The sequence below is a fragment of the Pieris rapae genome, chromosome 7, assembly GCF_905147795.1.
Source record: "Pieris rapae chromosome 7, ilPieRapa1.1, whole genome shotgun sequence".
NCBI classification, from domain to species: Eukaryota; Metazoa; Arthropoda; class Insecta; order Lepidoptera; family Pieridae; genus Pieris; species Pieris rapae.
This window is the reverse complement of record NC_059515.1, coordinates 2,719,409-2,742,263: the sequence shown is the minus strand read 5'-3', so window position 1 is coordinate 2,742,263 and position 22,855 is coordinate 2,719,409. Positions and strand designations below refer to the sequence as shown.

Here is a 22,855-nt window from a genome sequence, read left to right as displayed (position 1 = left end):
TATATGATTTGTAACAACTAAAATATAATGTCGGAAATTGCTAATGCGCTGAGATTTTGTAACATTTGCGTTAAAATGATGGTGCGTTTAACAATGACGAGCCTATATTTGAGTTGGCAGTAGTCTAAATTATAAAGTACATATATAATCAAAATTTATTCGAAGGTACATATTTGGTCGTAAAAGCCGATGATGTTAAGTACCTAATACAATAGAATTCAGCCGGGACCTTTTTGACCCAGGGGAACGGGAATGGAACCAACTGGTATGTTCTAAACGGTTTTGATTGTATGATTTTTGTGAATAAATTAAATGACTTAAATGTTAATAATATAAGCCAAGAATGCGTAAGCGGCCAGCGACTGTATCAGTATCAAACTAATAAAAAAACAAGCTTTTAACAAATCCCCAATATATTTTTTTCCGTAAAAATCTGTAGTTTTAAATTTTATAATTATTAGTTTATTTATAAAATACTTGTAAGTGATATGTTTTTGCATAAGTTTTATCAAATTTAATTAGAACAGTTTGTGGTATTATGACACGGGCGTAATTTTTGTGAACCAATAAAATAAAATTAGGTTTGGTTAAAAAATATTACACTACCTAAAAATATTTAACTTTGTTTAAATAATTTCAAATAATGTTTACTAACTATTACAGATAAATAAACTATATTGTAAACAAAATATTAATCTACTAAATTTTTTTGTTAGTTAGACAAACTCTATTAATTAAATATGTATTTATAAATGCTTTTCCTATGATTCAAAATCTATACAAAAACTATTATAATTTAATCAGTTTCGTCTTAACATTCTTGTTTATCCCATGGCTCATATTTGTGTGATTATGAAGTATTCTTCTTATTACGTTTAATCAAACATCAAAGTAAGTATAAAAGTAGAACGACAAATAGTGCATTGTATTATGGAAGTAATAAAAAAGTAAAAAAAATACCCTAAATAGAACCAGTCATTATTTTGGAGTATCTTTACTAGATTCACTAAAATTAACTACGAGAAATAAAGAAAAGAATAAGAGTGAAATTTGTGTGGTATCGGGTAGTATACAGTGTACTCGGGCTTCAGGATATGTCAGAGGAGCGCGGCGCCTGCTTCGGTCCTAGAATGGGGCAACGGAGGGGCAGATCGCCAGGTATTCTCCACTGGATCATATATTTCCACCGATGAGAGCGTGGTTCGTTCCTGGTAGAACGCACGGTGTTCGGTTTCTGTGTCCCCTCCTGCGACCACTAAAACACCCTCCGCTGCGCCCGCTACGCAACACGCGCGAGCCTCTTTGAGGCTACCTACTTCTTCCCATCGATCCTGATAATATGCAATTTATATTAAAATAGGTGATGGAATCATTATTTGTGTCGTGACGGTATTTTGACGTGACAACGTCTTATAAATTGGTTTGCCGGGTGACACTTCAAGAAACTGCGTTACGCTCCGCTCACGTTATGCGCTCACAATGAGAGCGAGTGAGAGGCACGCGTCCCTTCCACTCGGGCATGGTTAGCCCGCCTAAGAGCGAGAGAGACAGACATAAAAACATTAAAATTATTTTACCACTCAAAGTCGTTGTCACGTAAAACTTTCGCCCGTATATAGGCCCCGGCACGGAACTTGGCAAGAGTCGTTAGATGCGCAGAAGTCGTTTTTTAGGTCTCTTTGGTGGTGAAGCGGGACGCGGGGTATGACGTAGCGCCGATCACAGCGCGCTATTGGTGCGTCAGTCGACCCTTGCCTCCCGCACCGCGTCTACATTACGTTCGCTCCCGATTACACTTGCCGACACGAAAGTTGTACCATTTGTTTTTGTTGACTTTTTGGTACGAGTTCAGTTTTAAATTAAGTTTTGGTTTTGTTAGTGTTATTGTTGTTGTTTTAAATTTAGTTTTTGTAACGTTTATTACAATGCCAGGACCAAATACCGTTTTACGCAGACATGCCAGAAAAATGGTATACGATGTGTACTGTTTCATGGAGAAAGAAGCTCAAACTGAAAAAAAAGAGACGGTAATACGGACTGCAGAAGCTACTAAAACGTCAGAAAGAACAGTTAGACGTATAGTCAAAGAAGGTAGAAATTCCGATTCCGATAGTGACCACGAGAACTTATAATTTTTAATAATAATATTTTTTTACTTAAATAAATAATGCATATCATGTTTTATTTATAACACCTAATAAATGTCACGAATTCCTCTGCTTTGTTTATATACAAGATTTAAAATAAATGATGGCAATAACCATAATGACAATCAATAAAAGTGAACAGTTTTTGTTCCACTAAGTGTACGATGCGCGAACTTGCCCCCACTACGCCAAAACCTTGCCCACTACCGTGCCGGGGCCTATACCGACTTTACAGGCAACCAATTTTTTAATTACACTTAGTATTTGCTTCGTCTAGAATGACAATTTACATTTATTATCATAATAGCCAGGCTTCGCACGGGTGCAATGCTGATACTAAATACACTACAGAAAAACTGTGTACAATACTTAGTAGTACATTATTTTGATAAAACTCGTAGGGTTCAACCTGCGTTTGCAATGTAAGCGGAAAAAATGTAATTATTTACGACATCACATTAGAAACCTCAAAAATAACAGTACTTCTCCACTATTTAATGGATGTCATTATACATATAAACCTTCCTATTGAATTCTCTCTATCTCTATCTATTAAAAAAACCGCATCAAAAATCCGTTGCGTAGTTTCAAAGATTTAAGCATACAAAGGGACATAGGGACAGAGAAAGCGACTTTGTTTTATACTATGTAGTGATATATTATTATTATACTGCATATTACTTATGTCGATTACACTTTTATATGCGAGAAACCTGAAAATGCGTGCCTTCACTTATTATCACAGCCAGAAACTTTAGTAAATAAGATAACAAATGTTTCCATTTCATAATACAAAAGAACTATTTGCGATTACTGCGATACATACCTAACTACAATTTTGTACTTACATCATCGAAGCTATATCTCTCAACCGAAGCAAGAACAGTGCGTCTCGGTCCAATCCCTCCTATAACGTAGAGATAGTTGTCCAATACAACAGCTGCTGCCTGACTTCTTGCGTGTCGCATGGACTTTAGTGCCTGCCATTTGCGTAACAACGGGTGATAGCAGAGTAAGTCTTGCGTGTGACGCCACGTATGTGTACACCCCCCTACTACGTATATTAGACCTGGAAGGTGGTTGCGAAACGTATTGAAATTAATCGAAGTAATAAAGGATATATACTGCTTTAACCAAAACGCCAATTTTAGGAAATTACTGTTTTTCTAATTAAACATAGCACAACATAAAAAATATACAAAATATAAAAAAGTTATTTGAAGTTTTTCTTGTTCTGTAAATAATAATATAAATTTTTATTATAAAACAAAGTTGATAAGTCTAGAGGATATATATATATATATATAAACTTTTGTGAATAAAAAAAAAGATTGAGACCTTCAAAAGTAACAACGCCCATGCCAAACCTTGGCTCTGGCATGTCTTCAACCAGCGTCCATTCATCAGAAACCGGATCATAGAACTCCACAGAGGACCCCATGTCAGACCCCACCCATCCCCCAAAAGCGTACAAATTGCTCTTCCAAGCCGTCAGACCAAATTCGCATCTCGCCTCTTTCATTGGCGCGATATCTGACCATTTATCGAGCTGAAATAAAGTTTCGCAAAAAATGATGTGGTTTCGTTGGACAGCAGGTAGGAACGAAGTTCCTTCGACTTATGTAGAATCGACACAAAATGCAAAAAAAACCGTGCTCTATTTTATGTAGGTTTCCTTGATTTTTCTTTAAAATTTTGCTGATTAGTTTGTATTTAAGTACAAGAAAGTATTGAGGAAATAATAAATTACTTAAAATAAAAAAAACATCGTAATTCAAATTATCAACTAAAATAACAAAATATTATGTCTCTTTATTTTTGTTTGGCAACATAAAATTACATACATTACATCTCATTTAACGGTTTTATTCCACGCACTTTTTTCCACGGATTTTTTCTTACGGTTTTACTATCACATTTTTTTGAGTTCGGTCGCGCAGCAAAATCCCTATCCCCTCCAAGCCTGCCGTAAGGAACTATTATACTATATTTTACCGCATTCAAAAGTTATTTATAAAACGTGAACTTTAACGTTACGTTAAAATTTTAGAGAAAGATAAAGACAAAAGTCGGAGGCTTTTTTACTGTTTTATACGACTATAAATCGTCTTCTTCAATTCGCAGCAATGACGGCTCTTTTATAACTTACGAAATCTTTTTAATGTAGAGAATCCAAACGTAATCCAAATGATGATAAATAAACATAATAAATAGCTGTAAACATTCAAAAGTATTTTACAGTTTGGTCTTATCCGAATTTCAATAATCAGATCCAAGCTTACTCAACATTCTTCAATTGATCTTCAATTGTTAATTTTATAACTGAGCTGCATTTTTTTACACGATTTATTGAACTGGATTTAAAAATTAATACAGTTAATTAAAACTGTAATTCCGGTTTTAATTAGGTATAATAAATTTAACGGAGTTTAATTCATCAATTATCTCGACACGCGTACCGAGTTCATATAATGACTTACATAAATAATTAGAATAATTTATACAAAAGAAAATATAAAAGAAGGTTATGAAAAGTCAAAAGAGATTGTTTTCAAAAAATCGTAAACATTTCACCGTGTTGCTTAGAGTATTAAGCCAGAAAGGAGTCGCCTTTACGCGCGTCCCCCTCTGTCAAAGTACGAACCCGCTGGACATACCCGTTATATAAAACTGTTTCTCGACCCTTCCGCGCCATTCCGGTACGACGCTTGTTAGTGTAAAGAGCTCCGACAAAAATGACTGGATGCAGTGTATTCGGCTGTAAAAAAAGGTCTGACACATCGAGTGTACAAAAAGACAACGTGACATTTCATCTGTAAGTATTTTCTTAAGTAATATTATCGTATATTATAAGAATACGTGAAAATCAAATAAATATTCATTGCCGAGTAATGCCGAGTCAATGTTGCCAGTTTATTGCAAAGTTTCGCACTATAACGTTTTTTGTGGCTTAATTTTTTATTTGCATAATTTTTTTACTAACAGATGGTACTTACATAGGGATCATATTGTTCAATGACTTAAGTAAATATGCTTTACTATTGATTATTAGTTGTCCTGTTCGTGGATTCGCTCACAAGTACTTTGAAGGTTTACCCGACACTTCAAATTTTCTTATTATACTAATGTCTTTAATTAATGAAGAAAGGGCGTGAAAAATTATAAAAATTTATCACATGAATTTATCCTAATAATGGTTATTTTCCTAAGTTGGTAGTTAGCCACACCAACGCCGGTTTACGTCATTTTAGAGAGGGGACACATACTATTTTTTATCGATAAATTATTGAACGAATGAACAATATACTGTATTTATGGATACATTTTTTTAGTTTGAAATAAAACAGTTTTATTTTTATTATAGATTTCCAAAAGACCCTATCCGTCGACAACAATGGATAAAAGCTTGTGAAAATCACAGAACATGGCTACCCAAACGTACAAGTAAAGTTTGCTCCGATCATTTTGATACGTCATGTTTCTTGTTGCTGGCTAACAACAAAAGAAAATTAAAGGAATCAGCAACACCTACTTTTAAATTACCAAATGTAAGTTACATCTAGTTTCGATGCAAACATGTAGGGATCTGTAATAACGTATTATGTATTCCATATAGTTTTGAACATCCACTGAAGTAACTAAAAAACGATTAATTGCTTTTCCAACACCAATGTATACCTATTCTTTACTTCAATGTATACCTTAAAATATAACGGTTTTCAGAAATTTATTCTGTCAACATACGAAGCAAATAGATCTTTATGATTGTTATTTTAAACTAACCTTCTACTTGCGAATTCGTCTCGGCGGATTTTGGATTGTAACAATTTTTTGACTATCCCTTGGGGACCTTACACATTTCCGGGATAAATCATAGTCTGTGTTAGTAGTGCTTGTTCCCTACACCCCCCAAATTTATTAGCATTATACCTTGTCTCCTTCAAACTTAAACACAATAACAAAATTAATTTGCAGCTCAATAACGCGTTCGTCATATAAGTATGACAGTACAAGATTGAAACACTGATTTTGTATTACAAACTTGTTGTCACGTTAACAAAGTATGGCGCGATTTGTTATTGAAGCGCAACTAATTTTGTAACCGTGTTTAAGATTGATAGAGACATGTTATTGGAGCAGGACGCATCGCCTTTCAGACTGAGTATCAAACACCAGTAAAAACCGGTTGTTTGAACCGGTTTTTACAGAAACAGGGTTTCAAACTACTAGTCGACTGCAATTCTACACTATCCGTGTGCAGTCACATAGATACAAAGCTCAACTTACGCCTCACGGACTGTAGTAATGTTATTTTATATGTTATTTTGTAGGCTGACTTCGAAAAACCAACCGATTGCCAACCAGCGAAAAAAATGAGATTTGAGTCTGAAACCTCGGCTAGTTCACCACCCCACTCATCAACTTTTCGCTCTGAGTTATCAACAAATCATGTTTCACCTACTACAAGTACTAATGTTTCTTGTTATAAATTGGACCAAGAAACACCACGAAAACGGAAATTAAGAAGAATATTAGTTCAAAAAAACAAACAAATTAAAAGACTTCAGTCGAAAACACGATATTTAAAAAAGAAAGTTGCTAGTTTAAAAGAAATACTTGATGAGTTAACCAAAAAATCTTTAATAGATAAAGAAAGTAGCAATAAAAATAAATTGTTTTAATGTCAAATGATTATACAGTTACATGATGTTTTCATATTAATAAATACTTTGATTGACAATGTGTTTAGAAACCCCCTGTTGTACTTTTTAACCTCTTTGTAATAAATATTTAAGTACGTAACGTAAAACGTTAAAATATTTAAAACGTAACAACTAAATGATTGAATGAATAAATTTTATCGACATGGTGGTAGCTCTAATTATCTCGGGATTGTTGCGTATGTGTGCTGTACATGTAACGTGTAAAGATACGATTTCTTTAAATGTGTGCGTTGCGGTTACTCTTGTGTAAGCAAATTAGGTTTGTGTGCGTGTGTACAAACATTGTGCAATTTGTTTCTGTAGTAAAATTTTGTCTGTGTGAGTGCCTCGTCCCCCGCCGATGTTTTGGCAGAAAAATTAATTAGCATCGTTCGAGTGATGGCGTCTCCTTTCTGGCTTAATACTCTAAGCCGTGTTGTAATCTTCTTAAGTCGAACATAATATAACCATAAACATACATCATACCTGTGGATCATAAACTTCTCCATTAGCCAAAATTTGACTTCCCTGTTCACCGCCGACAGCGTAAACTCGACCACCTAATGTGGCAACACCTGGCTGTATGCGAGCTATACCCATTGGCGCAAGCTCCTCCCATTCCCTATCGAAATTATATCATTGGAATGTTGCCTTAAGCCTCTTAATATTTTAATTTTTTACCAAAAAAGTTATAAAAGTCAATTATTTTTACTAACCGTTTATGCAGATCAAATTTTAAAGCAGAAAAAAGAATATTGTCTGTTGTAACAGCTGGATGAGGTACGCTGTCATGACATGACCCGCCTACTATAACAAGGACACGCCTAGCGCGGGCACGGGGTTCTGCTGATAGTGATACTAGGGCTCCGCGCCCTGATTTCTATAATAAATTAAAATTACTTATTTTTCTGTGCAATTAATAACATACAACACTTATAAGACATGGCATAGTTTTTTATAGCCTAACCTATTTGCACCTCACACCTTGGGGCCGTATATATTTTTTGTTACATTTGAAGGCATCCTTGGTTGTTTACATATTTTAACATAAATATATAATTAAATATGGTCTATATATTTCATATGACACTTACCATATCCACGCGAACAGTTTTTAAGGCAACAGCTATGGACGGGTCGTGAACAGTTTTTATAGCGCTATCCAACACTTGTGGTGAAATTAATGGTAACCGTACATGACTTAGAACTTCAAAACAATGACGTCTTCTAGTTGCTGGGTCATGCTCTAACCACTTTAAAGCTGGATATAGAACCTAAATTAAAAATATTTATTTCATAAATGTGGTTGAGCCCCAATGAACACTAGTCATCAATATTTCATTTCTAACTAAATAAAAAGCAATACATTTAAAAAATATTTAAACCTGATAATCCTTACCATCAAAAATTACTGAACAAATTTTAAAATACGTATCTTTGTTACCTTAAGTATTAGACACAAATTTATATACACTGTAGGGACTTAGTAGATGCAAAGTTCTTTTAAGCCATATCAATATGTTACAAGTGGAATAATTAATATCCCAAGAATTAAATATAATAATGTATAAATTACTAGAAATACCTGTGCTTCATTATCAACTTTAAGTTGTTCAGATGATAACAGTGTTATAAGTTGCTGCAATGGTAATTCTAATAATTCGTCACCATTTGCTACCAAATTCCAGTGTGCTTGCGCGTGGGTTAAGGCTTCTTCTGCTAACTCTTTACAGTTATGTGTTTCTGCAAATCTACAATGTGTCCAAAAAGATTTAGCTGGCATCTCTATATATTATATATCTCTAAATTTTTTTTAGTAATTGCTGGAGCCTCCTAATTAAAAATAAAGTGCTTAACAAAATAGATAGGAACCATTTGTATATTTATATTATTAATGCATTTACCTAAATATACCAAGTGCATTTGATGGATGAAGTTCCCTTTTTAAAAATTCACCACAGCCATAAACTAGTTCTCTTAACTGTAGCATATCAGCAGCTATCAATAAGTTTTGTACTGTTGCTTTATCAATTGTTATTTCACCTGCAATAACAGTTATTAACATTGTATGCAAGAATTTCAGAAAAACATACTACAAGTAAGTTTCATACCTGTGTATATAAAATCAATTATTAAAGGAAGAATAACAGATGGTACACTGTGTAATAATACACGACCCTTTTGAGTTTCTTCAAGTCCAACATTGAACATAGCATCAAAATATTCACAGCTAGCAGCTAAAACTACTCTATGGGCCTGTAAAGGAGTGTTTGCACAATAATATTCAAACTTTGCAAAGGATAAGAAATGGACTTACATTTAAATCTTATTTTACCTTTTTGTTTTGATTGTAAGCAAACTACAGCAAATATTTAAAAAACATATAGAAATATTAACTAAATAAATGTTATTATAATAAAGTTACATATTAGTATACAAAAACATATTTGACCATAGTTTTGAACATAACTGGACTGATGTATGAGTAATATAAAACAGAAGTAAAATCTTATATATTTACATTTAGTTTTAATAACCTTCTAATAATTAATTAATCATTCTTTGGAAAAAATATTAAACTTACCTTGACTTTTGTCTTCCCAGAAATTAATTCTATGTCACAGAACCTTCCATCTTTTCTAAAGTAATGTAGGTTTGCCGACACTTTGTAAGGATATTCTCGGCACTTATACAATTTAGATCCCTCTTGATTATTGGTCTCGATCGCGATTGAATTCATTATTATTAAATCACCCGTAATCTTTAGAACATACACATAGGAATTTCCTTATTAGGTAGTATAAAAATTCATCATTATTGATTCAGTCTGTTTGGTTTATTTCATGTTATTGAAACTTAGTTTTTACCTAATCCTTTTCATGCAGTACAAGTGATTAAATCATTCCTTGTTTCAAAAAAGATAAATCTAAAGTAAACATATAATATAAACACCACTATTCTCTTACGACGATACTCGTTATATTCTTTTTAAGAACACTTGTCTCATAAATATAAACTATTTACATATCCAAATAAACATAATAGTTATTATTTTTTTTACCCACTGCCCACTATTTGACAATTGACAAACAGCCTAATTTCACTAAAGATAGATTTGAGGTTTGTCTGACGGCATTTTACATTATCTTCGATCTAAACCGTATTCAAAAATCCGAAGGAGTAATTTCTTATTTCATCGTATATACTTTTTATACGATATTAATGTATTTGATAATTAATATTGCTGCATTTTTATACTATCCTTTCGAGCTTTATCTATATCAATGTCAACTGTATAGTCTTTGAACAAAGTTTAGTAGGATCTGTATTTTGACCCTGGCGCATGCGCTTGACAATTTCGGCCATATTGTTATGACGCATACAAGATCATAGGTCTCCGCCAGTGACGATTCTTCTCGCAGTTGACGTGGCTACTACGTACCGTCCCGTTCGCCCACTCCGGACGCAGCATATACGGTGACGAGGAATACGTAACTGGTGAGTGCATGTATAGAAGACATCTTGCGTTCTGTCACGGTCGCCAAAAAGTGGTGCTATAAACATGATTACTTCGCATCCTAGAAGCCTCACTCTACATCAAGATGCAATCATCCCGAAATAATGTAAACTACTATGTACGCAATAGGAAATTTTCCTTATTATGACGTGATAATTTAGTTCAGAATGTCACCAGCTATCAACAGTTTCTATATCTGTGAAAATAAATCACATTGGTAATGGTTATGTTATAGAATATCATCGAAAACAGAGCGATGACCTTGAATGTTCTAGGTGAACTAATTTGGCATGGACGGAATGGTGGAGGAGAACGGAACTAGTGGTGGTGCGAATGTCACAGACCCATTGGCAAGTCCTGGTTCGTCTGCAGGCACAGCTCCCCCACATGTTGTTGTCACGAGTATTGTTCAATTAACATTACCTACTCAAGCTCCTTCAGCACAGGTTTCTATTTTAATTACGTTTATAGTTAAAATTATTTTAACATTTATTTGAAGTTGTGACTATTATTAAAAAAACTTATTATGTTGACAACTACTTATTGTTTACAAATGTGTACACAAATGTTTATTTACAATTTCAGGTGCAATCTGTTATCCAACCTAATCAACAATCAGTGATTCAGACTGCTTCTAATATACAATCAGTGCAACTGCCTAAAGGAAATGTGATACTTGTTAGCAAACCTAATTCTGTTATACACACTACACAAGGAACCCTTCAAACTTTACAGGTAAATATATAGTGCTCCTATTATAATACATTTTGCTATCTTGTTATCTACTATATTTTTAAAATTATTATTATTTTTTAGATAAAACCAGAGCCTAACACACTATTGAGTACACAGGGACAATCTTGCAGTGATGAAAGCTGTAGTGATGATGAGAGTCCCAAAAGAAAATATAGGGAAATGCTCACAAGACGTCCTTCTTATAGGAAAATTTTAAATGACTTAGGCGGAGCAGAAATTGCAGGTAATATAGGTGATATTTTTAATTAATCTTATTAAGTGTGTGAAACAAGTACCCTGAAATGTTGGAACAGTGCAGTTATAAAGGATGTGCTATATCTTAGGACAAATTTGAAGAGGAAATTTAAACAGTTCTTTTGGTATTGGTAATATGCTTAAGCACACTCATAGTAAACTGGTAATTATTTACACAACAGTGTATTGTATGAATTTACATTGCTTAAAACTCAGTATTACCATGTAGCATGAGCTACAGTACAAGGAAATATGGTATTACAGACAATCGCATGGGAACTAAACCAGGACCCGAGAATGAAGTGTCGCTGTCATCTCCTTTGTCATTTGCTCCAGGTTAGTTAAATGTGCTGCAGTTGACACTTTACTTTCTGTGTGCAACATGTCACTAACCTGTTCCAGCTCATCACAACCATAAACCGTGTTCTTTCACGGCATATAACCATTAGCTTTTGGAATATGTCATCATTTTACTTCACGACATTACTGGCTCGGTCTTGATTTAGTGTCTCATGGTGATCTGTTGAATACATATCCTTATTTTTTAACTTGTCATTCTGCCATTTTTAGTTTTCTATTTAACTAAGTGTAAGTTATATAGTAAGTACTTTTATTCATACTACATTTTAACTAGATGATTATTAAATTAAACTACAATTTATAAGTCATATAGATAATATCTGATGTTAATGTTTTATTAATTGGATAATCTCATGAAATAAAATCCAAAACAAGTATTACAGTTAAAGCTACGAACAAATACTGCTTTTTCAAGTATTGTAGTCTTAATTGTTGTAATATTGTAGTTAGATTTTATGATTGGTATCTACTATATATATATGTAATAATAATATATAAGTCATAAATTTTCTTAAAAGCATGGGATATCTGCGCTATGATAAAATTCTGGATACATTATAGTAAAATTTTGAAAATAAGTTTTCTATAGAAATAGCGCCAATAAACTTTTTTAGTTATAAAACTGATCGAAGTTAATATTCGATTTTAAATATTTTCAAAGTCGAGATATTTTCATTTCATTGTGCTTAAAAACATGTTTAAATTTATTCATGAAAGGTGACGTAATCGTGCTTGAACCAATGACAATGACGTCATGCCAGCAGCTGTGTAATATGCCGCAGACTTGAATCATTACCATAAACTAATATATGGCTTTGATTTAAATTTAGTCAAGAATTAAATTATAAAAATTACAATAATTAAAAAAAAATGTTACTGTAGTATTAGGATCATACTTTATTATATAATTATACAGAAAGATATTCTGTAGTACATTAACGTTTTTAACTTTTCTCTCACTGACTAAAACAAGCATTCATTACGGTCAATCACACACAATGTTTTAACTGTTATCGACAATTAAATTTATTGTGTAATGTAATTTTGTGTATCAAGTATTCCTTTTGAGGCATTTACATTTGAATAGTTTATAATATAATGGAATAGTTTTAATGTATGTACATGTATGCCTAAATGTATTCTGATGGATGGAAAAGGAAGTAAGGAAAAAGAAACGTATTTTACTATTTCTAAGCTGACTAAGTTTAAAATAGATTCTGAAAGCCTTTGAACTCCTTCCCATTGGTACTTCTTAGTACGTGGATGCATCCACATTCTGTATACAATTACTGAGGTTCAACTTTTCTTATCCTCAAACTTTGTATTCTAAATGTTATGCTAGGTCATTTGTCTACCTTTCAGAATTTCTTTTAAATACAAGATTATCATTTATGTATTGGCAATTATATATCTCATCTCCGAATCTATGCATTCGATCTTGTTTTTCGATTCAATTACGAGGTTTTAATATATTATATTTAGAGAGTAGAGCTTAAGCGTTTCTGCACACGATGCCATCGCCGCGCCGACGCAGTACAGTTACTTTGTAGAGTCGCGCGAAGACCTCTGCTGCGCGCGTTTTCTCTGTTTGATTCACTCCATTACCGGCCGCGTACTAGAGTAATGGAGACTGGCGTAATGGATTGAATCAAAAAAAGGAAACGTTCACGGCGGCGGTCTTCGCGATACTCGTATCTACAGAGTAACTGTGTGGCGTCCCGCGTCAGCGCGACGACGGCGATGTGACTGTACCTGTGTGTACAGCCCCCCTAGACAAGTGGCATTCGTTATCAAACGTTTCGCAATCGAATAATACGCACGATCTGTCGTGAACGCAAATCGATGCCTAGCCAAACGGACCTAAGTTCGGTTAACGTTGCATCGTTTTCCATTTGCGTTAGATATGCGATAGATATGTGAAAAAACCACAATATTCGCGCGCTGTCAGTTCATTTTGATAAGCTGTTGACAAGCACAATCTTGGTGTTGCTATTATCATGACAATTGCTACATATATGATAATTTTTAACTAATGACTAATGTGTAGTTTCTGTTGTTATTACCCGACTACGGCAAAGCCAAAAGGACGAGTAATGTTTTAGCCGTCTATGTTTCTATATTTGTTATTTAAATTGTATTTGTTGTATTTATTTTAACAAACGAAATAAGTTTTTTTTAAATCGGGTGATTTTACAGTAATTGTTATGGCAACCCATCAGACTTTGGCGCTGAGAAGGTTAAAATACATATGAATGGTTTGATTTTGAAAATGAACCGATTTTAGTTATTATTTAGTCTTATGTATTATGTACAAATTCTTTAAAATAATATAGAGATGATTTGGTTTTGGAAAAACATTTTTATTTATTTATTATTTACTCTTGAATATACCTACCACGAAGGTACCTATAAATTCTTAAAAATAAATATAAAGAGATGGTTTGGTTTACCAATAATATATGTACAGCTGACTAAACAACGGCCATTTTTGTGGTTATCTACAGGGTCCTAGCGGACGATTTGTCATCGCTTAATCGATACGATTGATGCTTACATTACCTGTCAAAATGTGCCATTTGGCTACGAATTGTATGGCGTAGCGAACGACGCGTTTCGTTTATCCAATGCGATAATCGAATCATGACAGAACTATGCCACTTGGCTGCGAAATAAAACGATCGCTGTATTTGCGATAAGGTAGATGACGTGACAAATGTCATTCCCATACATTTTAATTCTATTCTACTTTCGTTTACGATATTAGATGTCCATTTGTCTAGGCCTGCAGGAACGCTAAATGATGTCGCTACTAATAATATTTTATAGGCATGAATTGTCTATTATAAATTCCATAGCAAATGTTATGGAGGAGCTTCATAAAATAAGCTAGCTAATAAATATTTTATACAGTATACTTTTAACATTTGTTTCTTTGGCGTAAATGATAAAGTGAATAGAATTTGTTGTATTCATTTTTTTAAAGACACCAAAATGTTCTTTAATATTAATACATTTTAAGCACAATCTTTCCACTAAAAATTGCACTCAAATTTACCACTGCACTGAAAAATTGTACATTACAGACATTGGTAGTTTGCTTTAGTTTTTCATAAACCTTTAAATATATTATGATGTCACTACTTTATAGCGTCAAGCAGTTTTCTGCAAAGGTTTTATTAATTGACTTTTTTGAACAGTTATCCCAGCGGGTGCATTACAAACAGATAGTGGTCTTCACACATTAGCTGTATCTGGAACAACGGGGGGCACGGCCATTGTACAATACGCTACGAACCAAGATGCACAGTTTTACGTTCCGGGTGAGTTCAAACATTTTAGATACTTATAAAAATAAATGAAGATTTTTTTTATTATTACGAAATGAACAAATGGTGCTATATTTATAGGTCCTATACTAGAAGATCAGACACGGAAAAGGGAATTACGCCTGTTGAAAAATCGTGAAGCTGCCAGAGAGTGTCGACGTAAAAAAAAAGAGTACATTAAGTGTTTAGAAAACAGAGTGGCCGTTTTGGAAAATCAGAATAAAGCACTTATTGAAGAACTAAAGTCATTAAAAGAATTATATTGTCAACAAAAAACTGAATGAGGTCCAGCTGGCTAGCCAGACGTGCCACTGAAATGCTGGCAGGAACTGTTAGGCACAGCTTGATAGCGTCAATGATGAGAAATCAATCGACTCAGCTCGATCTATTGAGATGGTCAAAACATTCATCATTTTGGAATACAGTTCTCTAACCAAACGACAAGAAATCTTTTTCTGTACACCTTTGAGCTACTTAAACTATACTGACAGATACATCTTTTAAACTGTATTTTTTTTTAATGAAATGTAAATAAAATGGGTACTTTTGCCTGAAAGTATAAATTTTAATACGAAATTTAATAAATCTTAAGAAAAGATGACTATTTTAAGTAAATTTTGGTCTATTGTTTACTAAAACTTAGAGTATTGTTAGAATTTTATTTATATGTTTTTACTATTTCATCATGCTTAGTGATGTTATTGTTTTAACTTACAGCTTACTTTTTAAATACCACTCAAACACAATGTTATTGTACTGAATTATGTTTTTATATTGGAGGTAGGTGTTAGTCACTTTTTTCTCGTTCTGATTTAAACTGGTAAAAAAGTTCTTGTTGGCCTACTTCTTTTTAAATTTTATGAAAATAGAGAATATATTTCATACTAAAATGAGTAGTTCACAAGGTAATATTTTGATGAATGTAATATTTTTGTTATTTTTACAGAACACCATAATAATTCTGTTGTGTGCCATTTATTATTTTTATGAAATTAATAATGATATTCTGTTAGCACACAACTGCTTTTTAAAATATCAGTGGTAATATTGTTTGTTATTTTATTGTATAGAAAATTATTGTAAATAAGTCTTTATTACCGTTGAATGAGAATTGTCAGAGAAGTCCTTATGAAGTGATAAAAATTAAATTTACCTATCATAAACCAATTCATATAGTTTTTTAGGTATTATGAACACCATATAATATGGTTTAATGGATAAGCCAAAGTTATTATTTAGTTTATTTGTGCAATAAGTATTGCAATGTACAGTATAGTAGATATTATACCAATTTTCAGATTGTACAGTGTATGTACAGATAGCGTTTATATAGATGGTATTGCAAATTGTACATAATATTAACTATGAAAATACATTTGACTCACATCGCATATCACAACAAAATTTTATGCTCATTACTTTGTACAAAATGTACATGCTGTCTTTAGTTCCGCTATGGAAAACTTAAACAATATTTTCTTATTATTTTATCCTTGAAGGGTATAATGATTAACTGATTTTCAGAATTAAAATTAGGGTGTAAGTTTATATATAAGTGATCAGTTGCCATTAAAACAGTATGACGTTTTTAAAATAATTGTTAATACCTATACATTTTCATTCTGTTACATTCTTATGTCGGCATGTTTTAGTGGCAAATGATATGATTAATGTAAGACATTGTGGAAAGTGCCTTTTAAATTAGTATGTGAAAGTTTATACCAACATAGCTTTTTATGTTAACTTATGCTATTTATAATAAATAATAATATTAACTGTTTGATGTACATGAGTTATTTTATTTAAGACTTACAAAATAATATTTTTATTTGTGACTATATATAACTCTGTTAAGGAACCTCACACTACAAATAGATGATATTAACAAAGAACAGAAACTGTTCATGCATATAATATTTACATTATTCAATAAATTGTTGATAGTTTTATTCCTTTATTAATGAAAGAATGCTCTGCATTTGATTAGGATTGCCTACTTTTTATACAGATAAATATTACATTAGTGGCCTCATGCATTGTTGAAAAAATGTATGTACTAAGAATAAATACTTAATTAATATTTTTATTACCAAGTTTATTTAGAAAGTATTTCATGTCCATAATAAATAATGTTATATACATAATACATATACTCCACACCTGTTTGCCTAGTAGAGAAAAAATGAAACAATGATTGAAATTTTCTATCCAATTATATTTTATTTTCTGAAAAAGTTACATAGGTAAGTAGTACCTATAAGACTGCATGTTAAAAGTGAATGCATTGAAAACTTTAAAAGTTACCAATTTCTTTTATAACATACAAACAATAAAGATCAAATAATATACAAAGCTGGTTTGACAGTGAAATAAGTAAGTCATTTTGAAAAAAGCATTAAAATGAAATGTCCTCTCAGTGAAAATTAATCATCAAAGGTTTGAGATAAAAGGAAGTTTGCTGCTAGATTTTCATTCTTCTCACATGCAAAGTAGGCTTGAATAACCATATCTTCTGGAAAACCAAGAGCTTTTAATCGTTCTATAGCTTCTTTATCTTGAGGTGAAACATGAATAACATTTTGTGGTGGCTGTGGTAACTGATGCTCAGGGGGCAATACATCTTCAGACACAGCAGCAGCACCACCACTTGTAGGAGTGCTCATAGGTTCATTGAGCATTCTGACAAAGGCCTGTTGATTTTGACTTATTAACTGGAGGAGGCGTGGGTTAGATTGACCAATTTGCTGCAAAATAGTATTTAACAAACTAGGATCTTGTTGGATCATGGCCCGCATTTGTTGAAATTGCGATTGATCACGGAGGAATGCTAATGGGTCATCATTTGAACTTGCTTCTTCCTCCTGTTCTTGTAATATATTTTCAGGTATACCAGTTATTAAATATTCTACAGCTCGTTCCCGATTGTTGAAAGACGCACGCAGAGCTTGTTCAACTTGTTGACGATTATAACCCATATCCATAATACTTAGAACAGTAGATTCAAAATCAGGATCAGTAGATATTGTTGGGGGCTCTACGAGACGTTCTGGCTCTGCTGCTGGAGGTGGGTTGGGAGACTCCAAACTTTTGGTTTTAGCATCCCCGCTGTCAGTTGACTTACTTTCACCTGCCTCAGGGGTAGACGTAGATGTTTGAGGTGTATCACCTGTCTTTACTTTAGTAACCATAATAACAATGAATTTCTTTTCATCTATATTATATGTGCTAAGCTTATGATCGTCGAGAAGAATTTTTCCAGCATAAATAAGCCTTTGGGAATCCACCGCATAATCTTTACCTTTCTCAACTTCAATTTTGAGTTTCAATGCTTTTACCGATTCATCGGGATCTATTTCGATTTGAAATGTTTGCTGTTGTAATGTTTTCAGAGTCACCAACATTTTTAAAGGTATTTTTTATCTTTACTGATAAAAGGATTTTGTTACAAAATCTGACTCGACAAAATTAACCAGTAAACATAACCTCGTTCTAAAATTCCCTAATTCCTACTGTCATCGTTGTTCATTGTCACCACTCACCAATTATCAATCTCCGTTCAAATTTCTATTCTATGGTCCGACTGCATTTATTCATTCTATAATGATAATTGATAACTTCATTTATTAGTAGTAATAAAGTGTATAAGCTAACTATGAAAATCGGCTTATTCGGAATAAATTTAATTCTTACACATGGCAGAGTCTGCGCGAAGCGGTGCGTTATATAGGATAATTTATCATTTGCGTTGTTTCACAAAAAAATATGTAATCTTTTAATTTTTTCATAGTAATTGTAACAGTATTGTCGACAACAGAAATGAAAAGTTGTAATTAAGCAATTAAAACTTAAGACATCTATCTATTGCAAACTGATTTTGTCTCAAGCCCCTGGTATCCTTATCTTTTATTGGGGCGTAGAATATGCATAAACATACCATACTAACGGATCAAACGGAAGAAAATGTTGGTCCTTTATTTTCTAACGCGTTATTATATTGCTTAAAAAGGATACGGTCAATGTTTGTCGTATTTTAAGGTAAGATAAGTGGGGGCAAGATGAAAAAAATTGGTTGCCTGTAAAGTCGGTATACGGGCGAAAGTTTTACGTGACAACGACTTTGAGTGGTAAAATAATTTTAATGTGAATATTCATTCGTATAGTAGGAAGAAGGATGAAATAATAGTAACAATTTAAAACATTTATTTATACAAAGAATTATATTTAAAACATTAATTTATACAAAGAATCTCGCACTGAATTTCATATGTCTGTCTCTCTCGCTCTTAGGCGGGCTAACGATGCCCGAGTGGAAGGGACGCGTGCCTCTCACTCGCTCTCATTGTGAGCGCATAACGTGAGCGGAGCGTAACGCAGTTTCTTAAAGTGTCACCCGGCAAACCAATTTATAAGACGTTGTCACGTCAAAAATAGGGTAAGACAATAAATCATCTAGGTATAACAACAATTTTAACACGAGTTCTCGAGTGCTGGTATTTTTGTTAAAACCGTCGAAGTTAGCCGCCCAGAGTGCGTGGAGGGCGGGAATTTGGATAATTTTGGCTTGTGATTTTTTGGTATAATCTTCAAGTGATTTAATATTACCCCATGTGCTGTAACTATAATAACAAGATGGGTGCGCTTATATCATATAAATAATTCATTATAGTTTTGAAGTAAAACTTCTTTAGGCGTGACTCGGGAGGGACTCAGATTTTTTATTGTTAGTTACGAAATCACATTAAAATGCGGTTATTATTAGTAATTTAGGATATATCTCAACTTTCCGTCTTAACCCAAAGAAAAATTACGGGGTAAGATAAATATAGAAAAGTTTCGATCTTACTCCGTTCCCAAGTGTCATACAAAAGTTCAGTTATTCTGAAACTTCAATTGGTAACATAGGAAATCAATCTCTTAATCCGCGTATTTACTCTATCCCCAATAGGGCAATGTATAATATAATGCATGTAAGCAATGGCTCTTTTTTGAATTAACTCCAACATGTTTCCGAAGATCCCTCATATCCTGCTGGAGTATCTCAATTTGCTTTTTGGGGCGCTCGTTGTCTTCCCGCAAAGATCGAGTTTCCTTAGAAACTGATAGTTGAGCAAGCACCCCAATATCCTTCCGCATTTCCGCAATAGCATTTTAGCCATATGGATGGACCCATATTAATTCGATATTGGACAATTTTGTGGCGACCTTTTCAACAAATCCCAGGCTAGCCTAAATCCTCTTAACTAAATCCAATGACATATCACCAGGACAGAAGATAGAATGCAACGTGTTTCTCGAGCTTGAATATCCAAAGCCAAAAGCTTTTCTTCCTCCCGAGTCTTTTTCTCAGCTCTTGTTTCTTTCAATTTGGCAGATTTGTTAGCTGGAGCCGGATCCACATTCTCGCCCTTAGTGGATGGTCGACTTGGGCCTTTACGCCGCGTTATCTTTGAAGACGCCTGTAACATCTGAATCGGTGTCAGCGACTTCTCTGAAATGCGTCCGGGAGCTCCAAAACCGCGATGAAACTGTCAAAGAACCCCTTCCTTCAACACCTCAGGATGTGGAAGAATCCGACATCTAAGGGCACTCCAATATCACTGGGGGGCGCTGGCAAAAGAGCCCGCCGTTGCCAGTTGCCACTCCAGCTTCCTGCTCACTCACGCATCACACGGCATCTCCACACTAACATCTTTTGATTTGGTTTCTTTGTTCTTTAGATTATAATACTAACCTAACCATTTCAATATAACAAAACACGGAATTTTCAAGCTCTCGATTTTTTCACGATCACATCGATTATGGTGGAGTCGACAACATGTTTACAATTTCACCAAAGACCACAATTTGAAACACAAAACCACTTGCAGCGTATCGTAGATACGCACTAAAATGTACATACTATATGGTGTAGTATTTTCTATACGATTTTGATGTACGTGGCAACATAAATACAGGACACTTAGAAAAGAAGAAAACAGACGTCACTCAGAACAGACTTTTATGATGAGTGAGCATGTATTTTTTTTTATGAGCGTTTCTATAAGAATATAAATTAATTACCGTTGTTTGTGAAGAAATATATCAATTTAACAAAGATAAAAATGGGTTGTGATTTATAAAAATATAGAACATCCCATACACTCATATGCGAACGTTTGCTAAAAGAAAGACTAAAAGTAATCAGCTGTTGTCGTGACCGCCATCTTGTTTTACATTATTAATCAACACGCTGGCTTTCGGTCAGACAGATAGTTAAACGTTTTCAACGCTGCTTTATTTAAATCAAAATTCTAGCGACTTGATTGAATATAGATCTTTAATTGACTGTCCACAGATTCAATTGACTCTCTGATTTAACTACTTTCCTGCTACAGATAGGTACTTTTCTGGAAATTTCTACCTATAAATTACTGAAAGAAAACTTTAATTTAGTACTTTAGTAGTGGTTTTGACTGAAATCTAGTTATTTCGTCCAAGATGGTCTCTAGTTATTATTTTCCTTTTAATAAATTATATTTATAAAAAAAACACTTCATTGTTAGAAAGAAGGTATAATGTCATAATATTTACAATGTGTGTTAGTATTTAGTAACAATTTTGGTTATTTGCAACATAAACTTATCAATGAAAGTACGGTTATATGTTTATATAAAATATGTTTCATGGTTTTTTTGTTACCTTTTTTAAACCTTTCCAAGATTTACACGATTTTTTTTTAATATTAGACATGTAACTGTAACATGACATTTTGTAATTACAACGTTACTAGCTGACCTGGCAAACGTCGATTTGCCATGTATATCATTTATAATAAAAAATAGGGGTTGATCGTAGAGGGTTGAAAATTTAGGGTTATATGTATTTTTTAATGCTGTTGATACAGTTGATAAAAAAATAAAAATTTATCTAAATAAAAAATATATATTTAAGGGTGGACTGGACTACCTTTAACATTTAGGAGGATGAAAAATAGATGTCCGATTTTCAGACCTACCCAATATGCACACAAAAATTCATGAGAATCGAGGAAGCCGTTTCGGAGGAGTTTAACCACAAACACCGCGACACGAGAATTTTATATGTATAAGATGTTATTTGGTCTTCACCGACTTGACAACTTAAATTTCAGCGACACACCGAATTTGATGGTGCTTAATAGGCTTACAAGTTAAAAGTATCAGAATTGGTGAATTGTTTTTACGACTAAGTAAAGAACCAAAAAAGCACATAAACATACATTAGGCATAGGAAGTACATTTATGTAGGGCTTAATTTATACAAGATATTTTTTAAAAGCATGATTCTATACAATTTATATTATACCTAGAACCCTACCAATAAACTAAACCAAATGCAAACTATAACTGAAATATCAAAAAGCTATATAATACATACAACATAGAATTTCCATACATATACTACATGAATGTAATTTTGTTGGATGCATAATTGAAATTACCTTTAACTGAGTATACAAGACTTTAGAAGTATATGAAGTTGGTTCAAGGGAAAACATTCTGTAGGATTTGGCATCACTAGATAGACTAGACATTCAACTCATCAATTACTTTTACGTGTTATTATATTGAGTAAGGTGATTTTTTTCTGTTTTAAAAGCAACAGTTTAATTGTGATAAATACTGTGCATTGAGTTAAATAAAGATACAAATATTTTCGAAATTTAATTGAATAGTTATAAATATTTAAACAAGCTGAGAAAAAAAATCCCATGTTAAAAACTACTTTCCCCTTATGTATATATTATAGTGTGTTAATTTATAGGTCTTTTTTGCTCTACTCAAGTTGCCTATC

At 33.1% G+C, this 22,855-nt stretch overlaps 3 protein-coding genes and 1 long non-coding RNA gene across 11 annotated transcripts; 2 read left to right on the top strand and 2 right to left on the bottom strand.

The window, feature by feature from the left end:
• Positions 1-684: 684 nt before the first annotated feature.
• LOC110992744 (actin-binding protein IPP) lies at positions 685-10,371 on the bottom strand. Of its 3 annotated transcripts, none has more exons than XM_022258681.2 (11): positions 10,289-10,371; positions 9,435-9,489; positions 8,962-9,106; positions 8,755-8,893; positions 8,436-8,601; positions 7,945-8,124; positions 7,567-7,730; positions 7,337-7,472; positions 3,486-3,696; positions 2,996-3,216; positions 685-1,331 (listed from the first exon to the last, which is right to left on the bottom strand). In XM_022258681.2, exons 1-11 carry the CDS (start codon positions 10,369-10,371, stop codon positions 1,098-1,100), a joined length of 1,734 nt encoding a protein of 577 aa, XP_022114373.1. In that variant the 3' UTR covers positions 685-1,097. The 3 variants fall into 3 exon arrangements, with proteins under 3 accessions (XP_022114373.1, XP_045484882.1, XP_045484881.1); XM_045628926.1 differs by lacking the exon at positions 10,289-10,371 and adding an exon at positions 9,718-9,925 and having other exon boundaries at positions 686-1,331; positions 9,435-9,611; XM_045628925.1 differs by lacking the exon at positions 10,289-10,371 and having other exon boundaries at positions 686-1,331; positions 9,435-9,925.
• LOC123689351 lies at positions 4,739-6,766 on the top strand. The gene is made up of 3 exons (XR_006750343.1): positions 4,739-4,962; positions 5,512-5,695; positions 6,479-6,766. It is a non-coding gene; the product is annotated as an uncharacterized LOC123689351 (long non-coding RNA).
• On the top strand, positions 10,207-16,830 carry LOC110992742 (cyclic AMP response element-binding protein B). 6 transcript variants are annotated; one of them, XM_045628930.1, is made up of 7 exons: positions 10,207-10,348; positions 10,643-10,813; positions 10,953-11,102; positions 11,184-11,346; positions 11,622-11,693; positions 14,915-15,037; positions 15,140-16,830. In XM_045628930.1, the coding sequence occupies exons 2-7, from the start codon at positions 10,658-10,660 to the stop codon at positions 15,325-15,327; spliced, it is 852 nt and encodes a 283-aa protein (XP_045484886.1). In that variant the 5' UTR covers positions 10,207-10,348; positions 10,643-10,657; the 3' UTR covers positions 15,328-16,830. The 6 variants fall into 6 exon arrangements, with proteins under 6 accessions (XP_045484886.1, XP_045484885.1, XP_045484884.1 ...); XM_045628929.1 differs by having other exon boundaries at positions 15,137-16,830; XM_045628928.1 differs by having other exon boundaries at positions 15,125-16,830.
• A 407-nt stretch (positions 16,831-17,237) lies between these two features.
• LOC110992741 (UV excision repair protein RAD23 homolog A) lies at positions 17,238-18,562 on the bottom strand. The gene has a single exon (XM_022258675.2). The coding sequence runs from the start codon at positions 18,442-18,444 to the stop codon at positions 17,467-17,469; it is 978 nt and encodes a 325-aa protein (XP_022114367.1). The 5' UTR covers positions 18,445-18,562; the 3' UTR covers positions 17,238-17,466.
• Between the last annotated feature and the right edge of the window lie 4,293 nt (positions 18,563-22,855).